This window comes from Mycotypha africana, assembly GCF_025528875.1.
Source record: "Mycotypha africana strain NRRL 2978 chromosome Unknown BDF20scaffold_5, whole genome shotgun sequence".
In the NCBI taxonomy this organism is placed as follows: Eukaryota; Fungi; Mucoromycota; class Mucoromycetes; order Mucorales; family Mycotyphaceae; genus Mycotypha; species Mycotypha africana.
In genome coordinates this window covers 739,284-759,489 of record NW_026515729.1, presented here as the reverse complement: position 1 = coordinate 759,489, position 20,206 = coordinate 739,284, and the positions used below count along the sequence as shown (strand labels likewise).

The following is a 20,206-nucleotide window of genomic DNA, read 5'->3' as shown; positions in this document are numbered from 1 at the left end:
GACAATACATTGAAAAAAGCTGAATTCTTGTAATACAGTTGCCCTACCAAATCAATCATGCAATTGTACAAATGCTTCAGTTTAGGATAAGAAAAGAAGTCTGTATTCAAGAAGTACAGATGGTGATGTACAAGGAAAGAACTGATGTGGATTAATCAGACATATGAAGGTCCAATCCATGTGAATTGCCCACAATTAGTTGCACCTACAGGCATCTATAAGTTATCCTTTTCAAAGAGAAGCCTCCTTTGAAAAAAGCGCTTCTTCCTGATTCAGGAACGAGTATCATCTGATGCAAAAAAAGGAAGAAAAACCAGAAAAAAAGAAAAGAGTGATATTCTGCTCTACCTACTTCGATTTGATACAACATTTGTTGCTTTCAGCGCTAAGTTTAATAAGAAGCATCCCTCTAACTATGAAAGTGGGAGTACAAATAAGCACATTGATTCGCAGCATTTGCTTTTTTCGTACAGATTCTTGAAGAGTGTTACCTTTATTGTTGGGTAGTATTACTGATCTCAAAGCGCGTTTACCAAACTGAACTTAACTTTGAGTGCGGAGAAAGAGAAAAAGTTGCTTATTAAGAAGGCCTGTTGAGTCGTACATACTCAACCCTAATGACACCTTGTACCTAACAGAAAAGTACGTATAAGCATTCATATACTATTGCCATTTATTACCTTTTTCAAAGTATACACTATGCTACTGAAAGTTCCACGAGTAGCCAGAGTGCTTTGTCTAGGTATGTCGTTGACCAATAAATTAAACTTACAATTTTACCTGTTCGACGATCAACGAGAATGCCGGAAAGTAGCTTTAATCTTAATTGTCGCCAATGGTTTCTGATCAGAACTAGACTTTTAACGGCTAAGCAGCGTTATTAAGTAGCTTTATAATACAGGGTTCTTGAACGGTAAGGTCACATTAACTCTTTTGCTTCAAAAAATTAAAGCAAAAAATAGCATACAGCTATAAAGTTAATCTTGTTCGTTGGAAGATCTTACAAAATAAACAAACAGTTACAATATGGCGGCGCGCTTAAGCTGAAGGCCTGGAAATTTGTTGAACTGATCGAATAAAAACCCTAACGTGTATCTGGATAGAAGCTGTATACCAGAATCTTAAAAAGACTAAAGGCTCGAGTGTCTTTACTAAATTTACAGTATTAGAGAAAGTTTCTCACGTACGACCTTCGTGATCACGAATACGAAAGAAGTACTACGAAATACCTAGCAAGCAGAATTATGAACTGATAGAACAGCTTATTGTCGTTGAAGTATCACTGCATGAATTTTACTTTCCTTCAAAGGAAGAGAAGCAGGGCATAATTGTTCACGTTAATTCTTGGACATACACTTTCATTGACTTGGTTTGCTTTTTCTTTATTTATGACGAGGGTGAATTTTTATTTTATCAAAAAACTATGTTATGCAGCGCAGAAAACATGCAGTCATTAGAAGAAGTATAACGTATTCCATTATGTATCGAATTCAGACTTCTAGAAAAGTAGTGGTGCCATTGTCTGTAACGACGCTGATTAACTTGCCATTTGAGAAGTGCGAAGCACCTGTCAGATATCCTTCTAATTGTCTATTGAGTAGAACCAGCATATAATTTGAGTAATTTCAATTTGGTACACAATGACTCTCTAGTCGAGTCCTCACACTTACTTTGCTATGTCCTCCGGAGGCGTCCATTTACTGTGATCAGCATTAGGCATGAATTTTCTATTCATCGGAGTATCAATTGTAACACTGCCATTTTGCAAGTGCACAACAGCGAATAAAGCAGTTAGGCCGCCGAAAGGATCCTCTCTTTGGTTGCGGTAAATAGTTACACTTACGGTAATATAGCATTCACTTTTACGCCTTCAGGAAGGCCACTTGATGGCTCAGCTAAATTCTTTACTAAATGATGTACTGCAGCTTTTGCTACACCGTATCCTATCATACCCGGAGTTGCTTCTAAGGCTGCTAAAGCGCCTGTCATTGTAAGCAAGCCACCACTATAGGAAAATACTGATTGTTAAGATAAAACATTGAACACCTTTTGTAAACTTCCTGTTCAATACATACGGTTTGAGATGGTTTGTGGCGAGTCGAGCAGCAATAAACGAGGAATTTACACTTTGATTCAACATCGTTTCAGATGATTTCAAGAAATCTATCAGTAGAAAACATCAAAGTTTGCAAGTCTGTCGTTAGACGGGTACATCTTGGATATATAATTTTTTCTCAAAAACAGTTCACCTTCACTTCCAGCATTGCCGCCTGCCCAACCGCCTGCTACACAAAAGATAGCGCATAACTTATTAGCAGCACCACCTAAAGCAGCTGAAACTGCTTCATCAATGGCTTGACCCTGTTGTACTAAGGTCTGCCCTTCTTTTGCCAAAGCATTAAAGTCTGCTTCTTTATTCTCAAAGAAATCGACATTGATTACAGCCTATGTATAAAAGATATATATTTGAGCTTTCTTTTCCCTTCTTCTTTCTGCGAATGGTTACTGATGAACTTTACATATCCTTTTGATTTGAAATGGCTTACAAGGCAACGACCTAAAGCACCAGCGCCTCCATAAACAAGAATTTTGCTCATGTTTAAATTATTTTTGTACAATAAAAGAGGAAGAAAGCAAAGAAGAAGGCACAGCATTGGACTGTATATAAGAAATAGATTTGAAAAAGTTGAATTCCTACATTGCCGCCGTGAGAAAATTTAGAACAAGTTGATTTGCCTATCAGTTAATCTCTTTTGCCACAATTTTAATAAACTATGCCATCATGCAAGCAGCCACATGGATATAATATTCGGGGGGAAGCAACTATTAGTTACACCTGGCTTATAAAGAATTGCCGTTATAACAATAATATCAGAGATCTTCGTTTTTTTTTGGTTTTTTTTTATTTTCAATCAATAGAATAAGTAAGCTTCCGCGGAAAAATCAATGAACGTTCTAACAGAAATTGTGCAGAAACTCTTGAACATGATTTACTTTCAGAGTTTTGATCATCGAGTATACGTGTAAATACTAGAATAAATATCAAGCCTCTATTTATTGATCGGAAAAAGGACCCGGAAGCCAAAGTTTGCGATTGGATGTCGAATATCACTGAGTTACAATGATGCTGGTTCAGGTGCACAAAAAGAGTAAAGGTTCAGATGGGCATTTTATTTTTCTGAATAAACTTTTCTTTAACAACAGAAAATGAGAAAAAAAAACCATGTTGTCTAATATACTCTTTTTTTCCAGCTTGAGGGTATACCATTTTCTATCGTCTTCTTTTCAATCATAAAGAGTTTACTGCTACAATTTCATTGATAATAAGCTAATGTTAGAAGTATTGACAACGGTGACAGGTTCTTCTCCTGCAGCTTCAGAAACCACTAACGTTTCTGCCAAGCATAACGATGTAAATATTGAAGAAGATACGCACAGCAATAAATTGGTGAATAATAGTATAACAAACACCACTGCTAATAAACGACGTCAACAGCACAATTCATTGCGTAAAGGGCTACTGCTCTCAAACTTTGATAAAACAATGATTGTTGAGAAAGCACGATTTGAACCAACCAGTTTAATTGACGATATACCTAAAATTGACATAACGCCTTCCTATCCTCCAATGAATACCCATATACCTACTACTACCACTATGGATAACATTGCAGGTGCCAATAATAACATCACTAGTATTAATTCACCGAACGATAACCGACAGCAGCTACAGCAACAACAGTTAACTGATATGCCAGCCATCAACCTCGAAGCCTCGGCAATCTCACCACAACAATCGACACACCAGCCAGTACAACAGCAGCCCTCAAATTTACTCACACCACAACAGCAGCAGCAACAGTATCAACATCCAATGCCATCTCATACATTATCATTACCTTTACATTCAAAAAGTTATGCTCCAACAACTTCACCTTCAGCGCCGGCTTTTAGCGCTACTTCTATGATGGCACATCAATCGCTGCCTCCAATAAATATGTCCAGTCAATTCGCTCATGACAGTAGTAATAAAAAGATGCGTCATACTCACGGAAGAAGTGAGGTATGCATAATCTTGTAATCGATAGGAAAGAGAAAGCACTGAGAATAATAGATCATGAGTAACTAAGAAAAAAATTCAATCTTGTACGTAGTGTGGTAGTGCAGGGATAGCACGTCAAAACAATAAAAAGTTGGCAAAGAAACAATCGAAATCTACACTGCATGGTAATGCTAGCCCAGCAGAAATATTCCATAAGAACCTTGTAGACGCCGTATCCAACGTAGAAGACTCTGACGAAAATGAACATTATGTTTACCCTTACGGCGTCGGGAATGAATCTGTCACCTCTATCAGTGCTAGCGCTTTGCAAAGACCTTTATCTACTAGATCAACTCCTGCTTTATTGCCTCAGCACCATCAAAATAGTAAGAAAAACTCTACTAATACTACTACTTCTTTATCAGCCACGAGCAAAGGTGGGTTTTTCAGTGATTTCTGGTTACGACAAACATTTTCTGGTCATAACAACAATGATAATACAGCAAGAGATGATGTTGTGGATGATGTGGATGAATATGGCTCCTCAGACTACGATTATCAACACAATAGAAGACCAAAGTTAAGAAGTTACGTCAAAGATCATCACTCGTCATCGTATTATCACTCTCAGCAACCACAGCAACCACAGAACAGTAGCAAATTGAGCTTATTTAATTTATGGCGGCAAACAGCAACTGCGTCTAGTAAAAAATTCTATCCTTATTACCAGAGCAGCAATCCATCGTACTTGAAACGATATCAGCAGCAACATATGCATTATGTAAACCATATCGGTGGCTATACAAGCGATGAGGAGGAAACACCACTATTGAGAGTCTCGCGCAGACAGCAAAAGAAGCATTACGCAACTAATAAGAAAAAGAAATCATGGTAAAAACGGAAAGGGCAATTGACTGGCTATACATCACCATAAAATCGTTAACATATAATTCATTAGTCAAAATAGGTTACTCGGGAAGGTCATCCTTGCACTCCTTCTCTTCATGATGACAGCAGTTATGACTATCATATACGTTGCTCAGCCTTTAACAGATATCACGGTTGACATGGGAAGGGTACTTGCTACGGATAAAGAACTGATTTTCGATTTGAAAGTACAGGCTGAAAATTGGAATTGGTGGACTATTCATGTTGCCGAAGCTGATATAAGTGTCTTTGCCTTCAGTAAAATCGTTCCAAGTCGAATCATTACCACGCTAAATGCTAATGAAAGCGAGGGTTCAGTGTACTTTAACGAAAGCCAGGTGAGGGGTGTTGATCCAGCAGAATATTTAGGTGGGTTAGATCATTTTGACGAGCCTTTATCCATATTATCGAATCATTTTTTCCCACCACCTGAAGAAGCTATTACGCAAATAAGGATCAAATCGCCTGGTGCAGATACAAGTGGAAATGAGAGGTGGTCGCGTATGATTCGTTATCCATATGGTTTAGTTGTTCGTGGAGTCTTGAAATACAAACCTATACCACCTTTTATTATAGGCACCTATCCTCAATCAGTAGCTATTTGTAATGTATCACAAGTGGATCCAACTTCTGGTATTGTATCTACGGATCCTGATAAGACGATATGCTCCACAAGTTCGCCTGATAGTGCTAATGATGATGATGGAAATAAAAGAACAATATTATTCTAAGATATAAGCATGAGCTCCCAATGAACGCAGTTGTTATTATGTTGAGTTAATGAGCCTGAGCGAGATTAAATCAATGCTTTTAAAGCAGTAATTATGAAGTTTTCGTTCAAAAATTAAGAAATACTAACAATATATTGAAAAGATGCGTTAGATAACATATAATGGAGGCCTTCTAGATTTATTATTTCAATGCTCAAGATGTGTGTATGTGTTTTTCTTTTTGGCATAGCTTTTTAAAATGTTTAAAGGCCTTATATACACAGTATGCACGCCACAGCTATTGTAGTTGCCTATATGAAAATTGTTGTTATTGGCTACTATCAGCAGCTCTGAGACGAAAAACTACTGTCTGCCGCTTGTACACTGAAATTGCAGAAAAGAAAGAAAGATATATTATGGATTGCGCCGACTGCAGTAAAATAATGAAAGACGCGCTTCTTGCTGTTATTACAAGAAACAAGTATACCGGGTTGACCCATACAGGAAGAAAAATTCAACAAATGGTAGAAACTTAATAATGATTCCAATTTGCAAGAGCTTTGAAAAAAATAACTGCGGGTTGTTGATAAAGCCATGTTTTCATTCTTTACTGGCAATGACAATAGTATGCATATCTGTTTACCTTTTGAGAGTTTTGATTCATGCGATCGAAGCGAGGCAAGACATTTCAATTATTAAATTTTTTTTAAAGTATTTGTGGATTGAATGCAATCAAACGCCTGTTTCTTTTCGTCAATATCCAAAATTGATAGACAACAGTCTCTTTTGCCGACAGAAATAAGAGCACATCGGACCATTTATTCTCGACATAAGGAAGGAACTTATAGACAAATGTCATAAAAAAGAAAACAAAAAAAAAATGAATGCTACTCTGCTTTTGCTGTTTTCGATCATGGCCAATGTTAAATCCAACTTGCTTTAGAAAGGTAGTTAAGAAAACATTTTTGTCCTAGCAAACTATAATAGAAACTGCTCAGAATTATCATAGCAAGAATGAAACCTTCATGAACAATTTATTGCAACAGCACCTATTACGCCCTGCACCTTCTGTTGTGGCTGCTGGTCAACACCCACTCTTCTGCTCTTCTCCCTCTCTTCTCTTGCAACAGTAACAAAAACCTCGGACAGCTTGTAAATGAGATCAATTCAAATTGAAATCCTATGAGGTATGCCATATCCATAAGGTATGTCGAGCTTCCAGAGGATTTAGGTCTGTCGAATAACAGGCAGGCTACAATGAACGGCTGGCTATTAAATTATTGCGGCTTGTGCCGTTAACGAAATCTCATCCAATCATTCCGGAAGGAAAAAATTTATGAAAGATTTTTTGAAGGGCAAATAAATTATTGATTTTCCCTGGCAGGCTAAGATTCATCCTCTCTTTTCGAATTTTTGACATTCCACAATGAAGCATCTCGCAGCCTACCTTCTCCTCGTTGCTGGTGGTAACACCACTCCCTCTTCCGACGATATCAAGAAAGTCTTGAGCTCCGTTGGTGTTGAAGTTGATGAATCTCGTGTCTCTTCTTTGATCAAGGCTATGGAAGGCAAGAACGTCGCTGAAGTATGTATCACCCCACAGTGAAGTAAAAGATGTGTATTCTATTCTTTGACTTAGTTTGACTAACCGGTTTCTCGTTTCTATCGTAATAGGTTATTGCTGAAGGTTCCTCCAAGCTCGCCACTGTCCCTGCTGGTGGTGCTGCCGTTGCTGGTGGCGTTGCTGCCGGTGGCGCTGCTGCCGGTGGTGATGCTCCCGCTGAAGAAGAAAAGGCTGAAGAAAAGGAAGAATCCGATGATGTAAGTTTCGTATATTGCTAGTTATATGTTTAAGTATTCTTTGTAACTGACAGTTGGTATTTTAGGACATGGGTTTCGGTCTTTTCGATTAAACGCTGCAATCTAAAGCATCCTTATTTCATAAACAATATTATTCATTGCAATATGTTAGTTGCTAGATTAATAAACGTTATTAAAACAGTGGACAATCCTTTACGATGCACGAAAAATAAAACAGAGATACACTTTCTGATGACAGTTAGGAATTGTTATAAAAGTGGCTTAGCGACTATTGCAATCCAAGTTGACTTGACATGGGAATATGGTTGCTTTGCATGGCTGTAACAGCCTATTTAGTTATGGTAGTGAGCAAACTTAGAACGTTTTTACGGAAGTAGCGACTGCAGGCTGTAAATAAGCTTTTGAATGACCTGCAAGAAAATGCTGCCACGACAGCTTGCTGTAACCGTTACGCAACTTTTACCTATGGTTAAATGCATGTAACTTTTCTAAAAATGAAAGCGTAGTGCTTTTAATTAATGGACGCCAAAGATAAACTTCGTTATCTTGGTATCCTTCCTTTTATCAAGCATGGGCATATTTTATGTAAATTCAAATATGGCTCCCTTTAATTGGATTGTTTCTTGATTACACCATACATAGACCTTCTTCAAACCGGATCAATAACAACTTTAACCGATTAATACGAACTTTATTAATATTGGTAAGAATGCCATCAACGTAAAATGATCTATAATTATCATGAAGTAAGAAAGTAGACGTTTTCTCAGTTGGTAATTCACGAGTAGTATTGTATGTATCGATTATCGTGGGAGATCTCAGAACTGGAATTTATTGATATAGACAGTAACCAGTATCAGGTACAATCAGTCTCTCGTGACTTTTCTATCTCCAGTACACTTGCAATATTGGCATCCTTTGAAAAGCAGGCTTAGGAACGTTGTGCGCTGTGCGCTCAGTTTATATATCGCTGGAGCCAAAGCGTTCCTCGCGGTACTTGCTAATAGTGTTATCCGCTGCAAGAAATTCACTTTTAGGTTGCTTAAAGGTAAAACTCCTTATGTTCAATTTCGAAGAATTCTAAAGGTTTTTTGGTTTGACTTATCGGCAAATTATATTATCTTGCCCATGCTTGATTTATGCAAGTTCCATCATCTCCCAAAGAAAGTGTAAACATGAGATTGACTGCTTCATAAGGTCGTTATTTAAGTTAGAGAAGGAAGATACGACAAAGCACTTACGATGGAGGGGAGGAGAAGAGTTTGCTGTATTAGAATTAAACGAAAATAGCACCAATCAAGTTTCCGCAAAAAAGTGCGATGCTTTGAAGTTGAATTTCTTTTAATTTTGAACATTTAGCAAAAGAACTTATTTTCCAACTTTCAACATAAATTATCGCATATGGCCGCCCGTGAAGAGCAAAATCTACTTGTAATAAGTGCTCTAAACATTTAATTATCAATATCGTGTTTTAACGAAGATTACTACCTGTTGACTTTAGGAAAAACCTTTAACTTTTAGTTCAGACGAAGAAGAAATGTCTGATCTGGAAGGCGATCAAGGTTCCGTAATTAACTGTAAATGTAGGAGTATATCAGAATCAGGTTATTAACGAAAATAACTATTCATCATACAGCTTCCGATAATGAAGAGTCCTACAATTTTGAACAGAACGAAAAAACCAAGGATACAAACGAGGAAAATCAAGACAACAACAATACACAACAAGCAGTAGAGACTACACCGTCAGAAATCAGCACTATTACAAAGCTTCCTTCGTTTAAAAAAAAACGTAGAGATATTGATGAGGAGGAGAGTGCACGTTTGGCAGAGGTGCGTCGTGAGCTATTGGAGCTAAAGAATTCCACTTCAACTCGTGGAGAAAATGATGCAGCTGACGAACCCACCGAGGATGAAATTATTGTCGACCCTCAACAAGGTGCATATCTTCGAAACAGTCGCCAAATTTTTCAGCCTTTTGAAAAGGTCTTAACCTCATCTTCTTTCCCCTTTTCTACGTATAGCTGTACGAGACGAAGTTGCTGAAACTTTCGAAAGAGCTTTAAAAGCTGGAAAAAAAAAGAGAAGAAGACAGGAAGGCGAAGATCTCGATAATAATTTGGACGAGGAGTTAACTAATTTAAGGGAACGTATGAAAACTGCTGCAGAGGAAGATGCAATGTCAAATGAACAAAGAAAAGCTGCGTTAGCAAAATTAAAAATGTTGGGAGAAGTGACGAATATGCTAACCAAGTAATATAAAATGATACTATAAAAGACTACACGATGTATGAAGTTGATTTTGACCATAATTGCGTTTTCATTCCTTAGTAAGCATTTGCAAGACTCTGTTTTGGATAATGGCTTGCTAGAATCAATTCGCTTATGGCTGGAGCCATTACCAGATCGATCTCTGCCTAGTTTGGATATACAAGTGGAAATGCTTGATATTCTTGATAAACTTCCCATTTCAGCAGATCATTTAAGAGAAAGTGGTGTCGGAAAAATTGTCTATTTTTATACAAAAGCAAAACAAGTCGAGACTCCTATCAGAAGAAAGGCAGATAACTTGGTAGCAAAATGGAGCCGCTTAATTATTAAACGAAGTGAAAATTATAGAGATCGTCGTCCAGCACTTCAAGAATACACTCAGGAACCAACGTGTGTATTTTACATTCTATTTTTACTTTTTTTTTTTCATTCATTTGCTTACAAAGTTGATTAAATGGCTAACTTGTCTTAAATCCATCCAGGTCACGACAAAGAAAACGATTCAGAAGACCCTCTGGTGAAGCAGGTGATGAAAGGTAGGTTTGCGAATTGGTATTATCGTTTGCCCATGGATGCTGATTCATAGTTACTGTAGCGAAACTCGACACTTTGTGCGTGTCCCGCAAGCTGTTGCTGCAGATTATGACATTGCACCCCAAAGTACAGTTAGAGCTGATAAATCTCGAACTCCTAAAGTAAGACTTGATCTAAAAACGATATCATCGACTGTAACTTTTATATTGATAAATATTTTTTTGACTTCTTATTAGGCTGATAGTACTTTTAGACGATTAAACAACACTATGCGTTCAATCAAAACAGGCCCCAAGAAAGTAGGGCCTAAAGTATCAATCGAAGGAAAGGGGATGAATTTCTAAATCAAGTACATGTATAAACTATTTAAACTTGAATCTGTCTTTTTGTTCTGTGATAGCTTTTTGTATCCAGTACTGTAAATAAGGATTATAATAAGATAAACAAGATCTATTAAGATGTATAAACCTCTGATATGTTCATAAAAGCTTTTTGAACAGGTTAACTCAAACCAACGAAAGATATTGGAAAGAGCAGGAAGAGAAAAGTACATTTTAACTATGCCTGCAGAAATAGTACAAATTGTAAGAGCATCCAGGCTGTCATTTTGAGAAATTGAAATATCCTACTGAACACAAAACTATTTACTGTCAAAGACCATCTTTTCCAGGTCTAATTTTGCTTGACTCTTCTTCTTGTAATCAAGCCTATAAGAGAATATACGGTTAAACTTCTTATTGAAAAAGGTGTATCCCTGTTCGTTCAACTAACGTACGCCACTTACGTTTGTAATCCCTTAAACACAAAGTCATCCTCATTTATGACATTAAAGAATCTTGGCTTAAATTGTTTTCTTTCTGCTTCTCTCTGCTTAACTGCCTCTCTTTGCTTATTTTCTATCGCAGTCTTTTCTGCAGTAGCTGTATCCATATCATTTCTTAGTATAGCATCAGTAACTTTTGACCATAGTCTGATATGATAGAAGAAGAGCCAAAAATATGTTACTCCAATTGTTTGCTAAATGATATGTAGTCAAAAGTATCGTAACTGACATACCTTCTGGACTCCATAGGGTCCTGATCAGCAATATCGTGAACAGTTTTTGGATGAATGTTCGCTGTTTTCACATCGAAAAACAATGTTTTGTTTGAAGCCTTCAAAAGAATGAATATCAACATGCCTAACATATTAGGTATCTATGTCAACGTACCTTTGCCATCTTTATGAATATCTCATTAGACCATTGGCCTGAAATCTCATACAGGATCTCCCCTGTAGATTCTTTTTTGACTTTACCACAAACTGAATTATACTGCCCTGAAAAGAAACCCTACGGTAAATGAAATACAGTCAATGATATTATTACTGGTTGTAATAATCCACACCAATGGATGATGCTACCTTTGTTTTGAAATCGAGTTCACATATCAAATCGCTTGTGCGGCAGCGTACTACGCAACTGTCACCTAATTCCATTACCATCTTCCCAACTTTATATGAGAGCCTCCATTAATGTGTCTGTTACTATGCAGATGTTTGTAATTAACTTTGTCTATATTTACATAATATTCCACGTGCGTACACATTCGGCATTGTGATATCATACTGTTCATTATGCAAATGTGTGAATACAATATGATTTTCTCCTTCCATTAGAGTTGCAGCACTATTTCCAAGAAAGCGGGATTTTGGTCGAAGATCACCATGTATATATACTCCATTTTCAGGACTACCGTAATAAAAAGCTGAGATAGGCGGATGATGTGAGACTTGTTCTGCGACATAAATAGCTTCTGAACCATCGTCATACGTATATTTGCATTTAAAAACCTCGCCCAAGACAGGGTTATAAGGTTTTTTAACTCCCTACTCCAAAGAGAATATGTTTAGTGTTCCGAGAAAGAAAGGCCGAAAAAAGAAAAGAAAAACTAGTGTAATAAGCAGAGCTTACCTTAGGTTTAATATGCCATCCTGAAAGGAAGTACTTGACTACATCTAAAAACCTTGCTAATGAATCTGTCTTTGTGCTAGCTCTACAAAATACACATTATAGTGAGTGAAACTGATAGGAGTTGTAAAAAAAAAGCTCTTTCTTCTTCTTTTGGAAAAGCTTCCTTTCTTTCAAACATTATGACATACTCCAATAGTAAGGTAGGATGACTCATGAAATCTGTCACTCTTTCTAGCATTGACCGTGGTTCCAAAACAAAGGTTGGTAGAGTGACTTTGCTTAAATCCATATTTTTACTAAGTTGGCTGATGATCCCCATAAGAATGCTTTTAGAGCTATCTTCTAGGACTTCTGTGCATTCAGGATCAGCGTCTGTACTATCATTATTACTACTCATTCGACCAAGCATAATCCAAAGGTATCAGTAAAAATAGGGTAATATCAATAGGTATATGTGTTAAAAAACAAACTAAAAAGATAACAGGGAAGAAAAATGGAATTAAAAAAAGAAAAAGATCTCCTTTGCTGCTGTTCTTATTTTTTTTTTATGTGCTGCTACTATGAGAGATTTGTGCGACAAGCTTTGTATGTGATTCCGCATACACAGTATCTCTTGGTTCTTTTTTCCTTTTTTGACGCTGTCCCAAGCATGGATCACAATAGGACGCTTTATGCTCGTTATTAAATTAGTAATTGTCTGGCAAGATGTTTGTTCAAAGACTCTTATTGTTGCTTTTCAGACATCAGATGTGTGATAAAAGCTGAGTTCCTGGATTTCATTCCGACGTGTGTGCCCCTGATTTTCGGCAAGTTTGGCTCTAACCGATAATGGGCCTCAGACAGCAGAAAGATCTCACACTATTGTTAGTACATCATCTTTCCTTTTGCTTTAAGATAAAGAGGACTTTCTCTGATTATACTTCTGTCTTAATTTCTAAAATACCCCCAATTTTGTGTACAATTTTTATTCCAAACAGTTTTTACGTTAAAACGGAAGAAAAGCATTATTTTTGTTAATAGCATATAGTTAGATGTTACAGAATTCTATGACGATCTGAGCTAGCATACTTGCCGTTCAAAGAATTGAGATTTTTGTGAAAGATAACGTAATGATGATAATGATGAGGCTATCAACATGGATGCACGGTTTTTTTGCTTCTGTTGAGCCTGTTGATGTTGTTGTGTCCGGTAACGACTCGTCGACTGGCTTTTGTTGGCTGCTGTTGGATACGCATTGGTAGCTTTTGGCATCTTATTGATTATTGGATCTTTTTCTACTCCGCTACGATTCATCTCGTACGGCCTGAGTAAGTTTTCAATACAACAGGTATTTGCATAAGCAGTGAAAAGGGGTGAAGAAATAACGGAATCAATAGTTGGCGAGGAGGGAAAAGAGGTCCTACTATCATCGTCCTCGGTAAGTTCTGATGTGGTTGAGTAGCTTTTCAATGAATACTGGTAAGTTTTTGTTTTCAATGGAATATTCGGTTGCGTAATATGTTGTGGTGCTTCTCTTGCAGTTTCATCATTAGAAGCTTTCGATCGTAGTTTTGTCAGAAAAATTGACGAAGAGTGAGACATGATTGTTTGGTCAGATTGTGTTTTCGACAATGTATTTGGCGCATTATCATTGGCATTGTTAACTTCCGTCGTCCATTTCTTACTACTATCCGGATTACCTACTGATTTCAACGCTCTATGTTTAGTTCTATTGCTGAAAATAGGCTGACTTTCCAATGTTGTATTTACAGGAACCACTCGAATACTACTTTTATCAATTATTTGTACTGACGGCAATATATCATTTCGACTGCTTTCATAGAATGAAAAACGATTTAGCAAGGCTTTTTTGCGTTGTTGACCACTGCTTCCTTTAGGATCAATTGATATATGTAAAGTATTTCTAGGCGCTTTCTGCATTTCACAGTAGTCGTACTTGGACTGGTTCTCATGCTTATATCTTGTCGATTTGATTGAATCGGTAGCTTTTTTTATCATCGTACTTATGGATGCTTTTACTGATGGTGTAATTGATTCTTTCTTAACAGCGTTTCTTTTTCGGTGCTTTTGTGGGGTTGGAGAAGAGACAGGAGTTGATGCTGCAACGCTTGCTGTGTATTTTGAATATTCCTTCTCCAAAAGAGCGAACGGTGGGCCTTTCTTTTTGAAAGCTTTTAACCATGCAGATAGTTCAGTGGTTGATTTCATACAGGCTGCGAATTTTGATTCGTATAGCTGTATTCGATGTTCAATAGTAGCATGGCCGGCATATACGTTGTCAGCCGTTAGTATATGACTATTACAGCTATGATTATCCTGACGAACGATCTCTTTGATTGCTACCGAATCAGATATATTCTTCTTTTCGGACACAGGACCATGCTGTCTACTATTTCGATACATTGTTTCCGTAAAAATAATCGAATTTCTATAATTTTCCAACATGACCAGCTACTATACAACAAATGTGAAGACTTGAAATAAAATTTGGATGAAAGGGATAAAAAAGCAGGTTCTTCCTTCAGAAAACAGCAATTAACCAACTCCGTAATACTACTGAAATAACTGATCGTGTTTTTTCTGACAGAAAATCAGATCAACTTTCGCAACTCCTGCATAATAATTTACACACTACACTTTATCAGTTGATGCTAAACGTTCTTCTTTTCTTTTTTTTTTATGAAAAAAAAAAAGGGAAATTGCAGGTTTAAGGATAATAAGTAGAGCTTGTCAATGAAGCAAAATGTGGCACAAACTGCAACAGCTATTTAGACAGTACCTGCATGAACGATAGCCTTGCATTCGGGTTTAAGCAGACATTATTTTTCTAATTCATAAGACTACCAACGATACAAATAAAAAATGAAACCATAGGCTCCTCGACCAAAATAAATAAAGCGTAGAAGGACCAGACAAAGCTGTTTTATGAAGTTTCTTCAAAATTTTGAAGACCACTTAAATCTGGAATTGCTTGTTATGTCTCTATTACTTTTTTGGCTAATGTATCTTCACGATTCCTTACAGTAGACCATGGCAGGCTCTCATTTAAACATTTATAGACATATTGCCTATACCATTATTATAAACTGCATTCATTTTTTGAATTCATGTAGTCAAATATGACGATGGCAAAAAAGCAAAAGCAAGTTGCTCTAAATGACCAAAATCAAGCAATGTCTCCGAATGTAAGTTCCCTACTCCCTACTGACTCAGTCAATTATAATTGCAGAGATGTGTTTCCATTGTTTTTTCTGGATCACAAAAGGAGAGTACATAATACCTGGTTTACCAGGGAGTGTCATTGCTTTATGGCTTTAGCTTCCATCTTGACGTAGTTTTTCATGACAAAAAGTGGTCATGGTCAACACTGCATTACATACATAACGCAGCCGTTGTTGTTTTTTTTATAGGAACAATTATAAGCATCATGCAAGAAGCAGGGAGATACATGCATGTATCAGGTATCAAAGCGCTGTGTGCCAATTAACTTGTCATTATAAGGTATAGTAAGATATGCGGGGACAAAGCAACAATAGGAGCCCTAAAAACAATTTTATATGTAGTCTTGGAGGCCTCCTTAGAGAATCCTTTCAACAAGTGATCGTCGTTGTATTTTGTAACTCTGTAAACCCGTCAATAAACCCCTGCCTGCAGCGATTCAAAGATTTTGTCTAAACTGCTGGGCTACCAGATGGAGGGTTCGTAATCGCTTCCTTGGTTTCCGTCACTGACTCCTCAAGGAGCTCCTCTTCCTCTGTTGTTTTTGAGTATTTTTGTTTCGCTCTTCTTGCTCGACGGGCCTTTTGTTTTGCTATTTTCGCAGCTTTTTTAGCTTTTTTACTCATATCACCATTGATCAATTCGTCTAATTTTTCGCGTAATAACTTCCTTGCAATCCCTCTGTTATCTGCCAACGATCTGGATTGTTGACACTATTTGTTATTGCGTTTTTACATCGTAAACAAAAACAGCTCAAATGAGAAAAAAAAAAAGGAAGCAAAATGTACCTGTACTCTGATTCCAGTTGGAATGTGTCGAAGATCGACACAAGTAGAACGTTTATTTATACATTGGCCACCAGGGCCAGAGCCTTTCACGAAGGTTTCGATCAAATCTTCGTCTTTCAAAACTATTTTCTGACGTTGTGTTAATGCTGCTGATGTTGCTTTTGTACTGAACAACTGTTTTAATGTAGGTCTAGTGAAAAGTTGCAATTGTGTTAACAGTTTCGAGGTATAGGACATTAATAACTTGGGTTTGTTGCTAGATAGTGAAGAAGGAAGATAGAAAATAACAAGAACGGGGGTTTTGTTGCTGCTGTTTTGGTAATAACTCTAAAATTCATGACTATGACTGTTGAAAGTTAAACTGGGTCTGTGAGGTCTACATACAGGAATTATACATAATTATACTATTCATCGTCCTCTTCGTCCTCAACAACATCGTATAGAACCCGTATCCTTAATGAACAGTTATTGCAACCAACAATGTCAACGCCCTTTTCTAGCATTTCTTCAGTGATGAAATAATACCCGGAACATCGACAAAGAAATGAATAAGAACCGTCTTCTTCATCGTACGCCATATCATCCAAATCAACGTCGGCACTGATCGCTAAAACCTTTTTATTTCGCTGATCTAAGAGATTTGACAAGCGATCAATAGAGCGATATCATTCTCCTTTTTTCAAATCAGTCTACCTACTTTGGAGTTCAACATCGTATTTCTTGCGGCTTTCAGGATCTCTTAATACCTCCCAAGCTTTCAATATTCTATGTGCTCGATCGTCATCGTCAATTTTGCCTGTGCGTTTGTCAGGATGATGCTAAAGAGGCTTGTCAGTTTTAAAATGAAAAATCAGTTGATTCATCGATCCGACAAAGCCACCTACCTTCATAATTAGCTGTTGAAAACGGTGTTTAATGTGATCGTGTGAGGCGGATTCGCTCACTTCCAGGACTTCATAATGTGTGGACATATTGGATTCGCAAAGTCAAGGAAGGCAACTACAAATATGTTTCAGGTTTATTAATAAGCAAAGGAACTTATGCTTGTACGGAAAGCGGGAAAGGGGGATAATGACATTTTTAAGGGACATTATTTTACTTGAGCCGCCGACGAATCTTTCCTTCCGTATCAGAACTTAGTCAATAGAGACGGCCCTTCGAGAAAGGAATTCTGTAACCTTTTCGCGGACACCCCATTTGTTTTTGTGCCTAGCGACAAACCAGTCTATAACCTCTTCCGTTCGCTCCAAACGCTGGCCCAAGCCAAATTCAGGGCTTACCCCATCCAACACGGATTTTATATCATCTCCAGATGGTAAAGCAAAACGCCAGTATGGATATTGTTTGATATCCATTGGAGAAGGCAAGCGTAACTCGTTCGGTGATGACCTCGTAAAATACAGTCGATCGATGTCATCCTCTGACACATCTGAAATATGAGGTGGCTGCCACAAAGGCTTTTTAGGTGCTTTATTATTGAATGTTGAATCAATTCCGATATGAAAATCACTTGTAACCAAGAATTTCTGAATAAGATCAAATTCCATTGTCAAACACTCGTTGAGCGGCATTCCCTTTGCTTTTCTGAGAACCTTCAACATGACTTTTGAGCTCGTTGGGGAAACAGCTAGTAGCTTTTGTATCGTTTCTCGAATCCATGGTGTTTCTCTTTCTTTTTCTAATGCATATATGATATCCTCGACGGTGTTAAAAGCGAAGCACCTTGTCATCAGATGATGTTGTCACATTTTAGTATTATAATGGAACATTCGGAAATGACCTAGTTATGGACATAAAATACCTTTCGATCATCTGTTTCATGTCTTGTGAAAGACTAATAACGCTGGGCTCTTTCCTTTCTACAAATTTCTCCAGTACCTGTTGTATGATCTCGTGCTCTATAGTCTCAAGGTCAATCAATTTATTTTCCAACGCTGGCAGTCTGGATGAAGAGATGTAATGGGTTGCTATACCACAGAGACTACGTAAGTAGTTAGTTATGATATATATTGATATAAATATCCAGTGAGGTTATAAAATTGCTCCAGTCACTCACAAAAGATCTATACCCTCTAAGCGATGTCCAGTCAAAGCCAGATAGGTACCCAGTTCGCCATCTAATCTTGATAAGAAAAAACTAGAACCGGCATTCAAGCATGCACCTAATTCCACCTCAGGTACAGCAAAGAGCGAATTTTCTGTTGCGATACGAAAGGGTCCGTGGGCAAATAATCCCAAACTACCACCCACTAAGGAATTTTAAATACTTAGCATTTCATTCATAACGCACCAACATGTAATGATAATGAGTGTTTGTTTTGTTGCACCTATTTACAAGCATAGCCATCTAATAAGGTTATATAAGGTGTCTTTAAATTTGCTATCATATGCACAAGAGCTGCCTTGTCTTGAAAAAAATGTAATGCATTTGGATTCTTTGCTTGAGCTTTCTTAGAAATGTCTGACCATTGCGCAGCCGATGAAGAATGATTAGCCTACCTTGTTAACTGCTTTAAAGTAGGAAATTACAGTGGATTTATACCTAATAAATCATCTCCTGTACAGAATTTCCCCCTCCCAACTCCTTTCAGGATAATGACTTTGGCTAGTGTTGAAACATCCCAAGCTTTCAACTGTGGTCCAATATTTCGAATCATGCTCAGATTCAAAGCATTTAGTTTATTAGGTCGATTCAATATAAACAGTCGTGCACTCGATGCTTTTCTATGCAAAACATGGATTTGCTATGTATCAAAAATTTGATGCCATCATTTCACGTTTTAGATAAAGCAAAACAGCGAACAAAGAAAATAGATGCCCCCCATGCAGTTTCTTGATATACTTTACCTGAGGTAGGCCGTCTTCAAAAAGTTGGCTTTGTTCAATTGCAACCTATGAGTAATAGTAATTTTATCATAGAATGGAGCGAATGATTGTGATTAACTTATTTCGTCTATTGGCAAAAAATTGCTTTCTTCTTTTTCCATAGCATACAAAATGAGCGCAGGTTTCGGTAGACACTTTATTACTTTTAAGAACCCAATTCAACCGAGGCGCTACAAAACGTAAACGACTCATCATTTTCAAACAATCCTAGAACAGCAACAAATTATGATGGAGAGGAAGGAAAGATAATACATTATTGTCCTACAATAATATCCAGTTTCGATCATGGAAGGCAAAAATATTCACATGCTCTTCCTATTACAGTTAATCCAATAGATTACATCGTCCGGACAGAACAAAATACCGCTCAAGAAAGAGCATAAATACCTCTGCGGTAAATGCACTTTAATTTACGAGATAGGACAGCAGTATCTATACCCAAAACGATCAATCAAAGCATAAACTTGTAAAAAATGTCGTTCCGGCTATCGACAGTTCTAATCTTGCTTTTAAAGCTTCTATTCATCATTCTTCTTATAAGAAGAACAAAGCCATTTAGAAAATCAACCGAAGACACCCAAAAAAAAAAAAGCCTACTGCCTCCAGGGAACAACGTTCCCTATCTTTTTGATGATTGAATTTTTTCGTTCGGACCGGACATAATTTATTGCATCAGCTGTTCAGAAACAATACGCAATAAACATATGATGCCCAGACGGCTTATGGCATGTATCTCGATTTCTCTTTACATGGAAGAAATGCAGGTACATGCAAGAGCTGCAGAATATCGATTGCATCAATACAAACCATTCCCGCACACTTTTTCATTTTTAAATTGGAATTTTTCAAACGTCCATAAAAGATCTGGTTCTTCAATAGAGCCTGGTTTAAAAGACCAGGCTTCTTTTTCATTTATCGTTTTTACATAATAAGGGATGGTTATAAATATAGACTAGTCTTCGAGTTCAATGACAGATAAATTAGCTGCACACCGAATAGATACGACCGTCCATTTGCTCTTATACTCAACAAAGGCAATACCTATCAAAAAATAGCC

The 20,206-nt window shown here is 37.2% G+C and overlaps 9 protein-coding genes across 9 annotated transcripts; 3 read left to right on the top strand and 6 right to left on the bottom strand.

Annotated features, from left to right (window-relative positions):
• Window positions 1-1,346: 1,346 nt before the first annotated feature.
• BDF20DRAFT_868649 (uncharacterized protein) lies at window positions 1,347-2,652 on the bottom strand. Its single transcript, XM_053080945.1, has 6 exons — window positions 2,520-2,652; window positions 2,250-2,445; window positions 2,076-2,163; window positions 1,844-2,005; window positions 1,671-1,754; window positions 1,347-1,590 (listed from the first exon to the last, which is right to left on the bottom strand). The coding sequence occupies exons 1-6, from the start codon at window positions 2,595-2,597 to the stop codon at window positions 1,491-1,493; spliced, it is 708 nt and encodes a 235-aa protein (XP_052936227.1). The 5' UTR covers window positions 2,598-2,652; the 3' UTR covers window positions 1,347-1,490.
• Window positions 2,653-3,187: 535 nt separating this feature from the next.
• BDF20DRAFT_868647 (vacuolar segregation subunit 7-domain-containing protein) lies at window positions 3,188-5,760 on the top strand. Its single transcript, XM_053080944.1, has 3 exons — window positions 3,188-4,063; window positions 4,155-4,933; window positions 5,001-5,760. Exons 1-3 carry the CDS (start codon window positions 3,332-3,334, stop codon window positions 5,698-5,700), a joined length of 2,211 nt encoding a protein of 736 aa, XP_052936226.1. The 5' UTR covers window positions 3,188-3,331; the 3' UTR covers window positions 5,701-5,760.
• Window positions 5,761-7,022: 1,262 nt separating this feature from the next.
• BDF20DRAFT_974171 (60s acidic ribosomal protein-domain-containing protein) lies at window positions 7,023-7,592 on the top strand (the record flags this gene model as incomplete). The annotated part of the gene is made up of 3 exons (XM_053085053.1): window positions 7,023-7,264; window positions 7,354-7,500; window positions 7,566-7,592. Exons 1-3 carry the CDS (start codon window positions 7,106-7,108, stop codon window positions 7,590-7,592), a joined length of 333 nt encoding a protein of 110 aa, XP_052936225.1. The 5' UTR covers window positions 7,023-7,105.
• A 1,427-nt stretch (window positions 7,593-9,019) lies between these two features.
• BDF20DRAFT_939492 (uncharacterized protein) lies at window positions 9,020-11,020 on the top strand. Its single transcript, XM_053084779.1, has 7 exons — window positions 9,020-9,062; window positions 9,137-9,439; window positions 9,525-9,753; window positions 9,832-10,161; window positions 10,254-10,307; window positions 10,358-10,466; window positions 10,542-11,020. The coding sequence occupies exons 1-7, from the start codon at window positions 9,038-9,040 to the stop codon at window positions 10,647-10,649; spliced, it is 1,158 nt and encodes a 385-aa protein (XP_052936224.1). The 5' UTR covers window positions 9,020-9,037; the 3' UTR covers window positions 10,650-11,020.
• A 65-nt stretch (window positions 11,021-11,085) lies between these two features.
• BDF20DRAFT_820343 (uncharacterized protein) lies at window positions 11,086-12,653 on the bottom strand (the record flags this gene model as incomplete). Its single annotated transcript, XM_053077536.1, has 7 exons — window positions 11,086-11,275; window positions 11,362-11,459; window positions 11,516-11,635; window positions 11,758-11,795; window positions 11,868-12,171; window positions 12,257-12,338; window positions 12,445-12,653. 7 exons carry the CDS (start codon window positions 12,651-12,653, stop codon window positions 11,086-11,088), a joined length of 1,041 nt encoding a protein of 346 aa, XP_052936223.1.
• A 662-nt stretch (window positions 12,654-13,315) lies between these two features.
• On the bottom strand, window positions 13,316-15,558 carry BDF20DRAFT_835328 (uncharacterized protein; the record flags this gene model as incomplete). Its single annotated transcript, XM_053078832.1, has 3 exons — window positions 13,316-14,707; window positions 15,246-15,324; window positions 15,530-15,558. 3 exons carry the CDS (start codon window positions 15,556-15,558, stop codon window positions 13,316-13,318), a joined length of 1,500 nt encoding a protein of 499 aa, XP_052936222.1.
• A 201-nt stretch (window positions 15,559-15,759) lies between these two features.
• Window positions 15,760-16,583, bottom strand: BDF20DRAFT_492739 (RF-1 domain-containing protein). Its single transcript, XM_053075592.1, has 2 exons — window positions 16,264-16,583; window positions 15,760-16,188 (listed from the first exon to the last, which is right to left on the bottom strand). Exons 1-2 carry the CDS (start codon window positions 16,498-16,500, stop codon window positions 15,928-15,930), a joined length of 498 nt encoding a protein of 165 aa, XP_052936221.1. The 5' UTR covers window positions 16,501-16,583; the 3' UTR covers window positions 15,760-15,927.
• Window positions 16,584-17,170, bottom strand: BDF20DRAFT_492922 (uncharacterized protein). The gene is made up of 3 exons (XM_053075593.1): window positions 17,148-17,170; window positions 16,957-17,081; window positions 16,584-16,894 (listed from the first exon to the last, which is right to left on the bottom strand). The coding sequence occupies exons 2-3, from the start codon at window positions 16,973-16,975 to the stop codon at window positions 16,668-16,670; spliced, it is 246 nt and encodes an 81-aa protein (XP_052936220.1). The 5' UTR covers window positions 16,976-17,081; window positions 17,148-17,170; the 3' UTR covers window positions 16,584-16,667.
• Window positions 17,171-17,399: 229 nt separating this feature from the next.
• Window positions 17,400-19,007, bottom strand: BDF20DRAFT_820293 (ClpP/crotonase-like domain-containing protein; the record flags this gene model as incomplete). The annotated part of the gene is made up of 5 exons (XM_053077529.1): window positions 17,400-17,985; window positions 18,065-18,244; window positions 18,320-18,512; window positions 18,599-18,724; window positions 18,806-19,007. Coding segments are annotated over 5 exons (1,287 nt in total), but the record flags the coding sequence as incomplete, so codon positions are not given.
• Window positions 19,008-20,206: the final 1,199 nt, after the last annotated feature.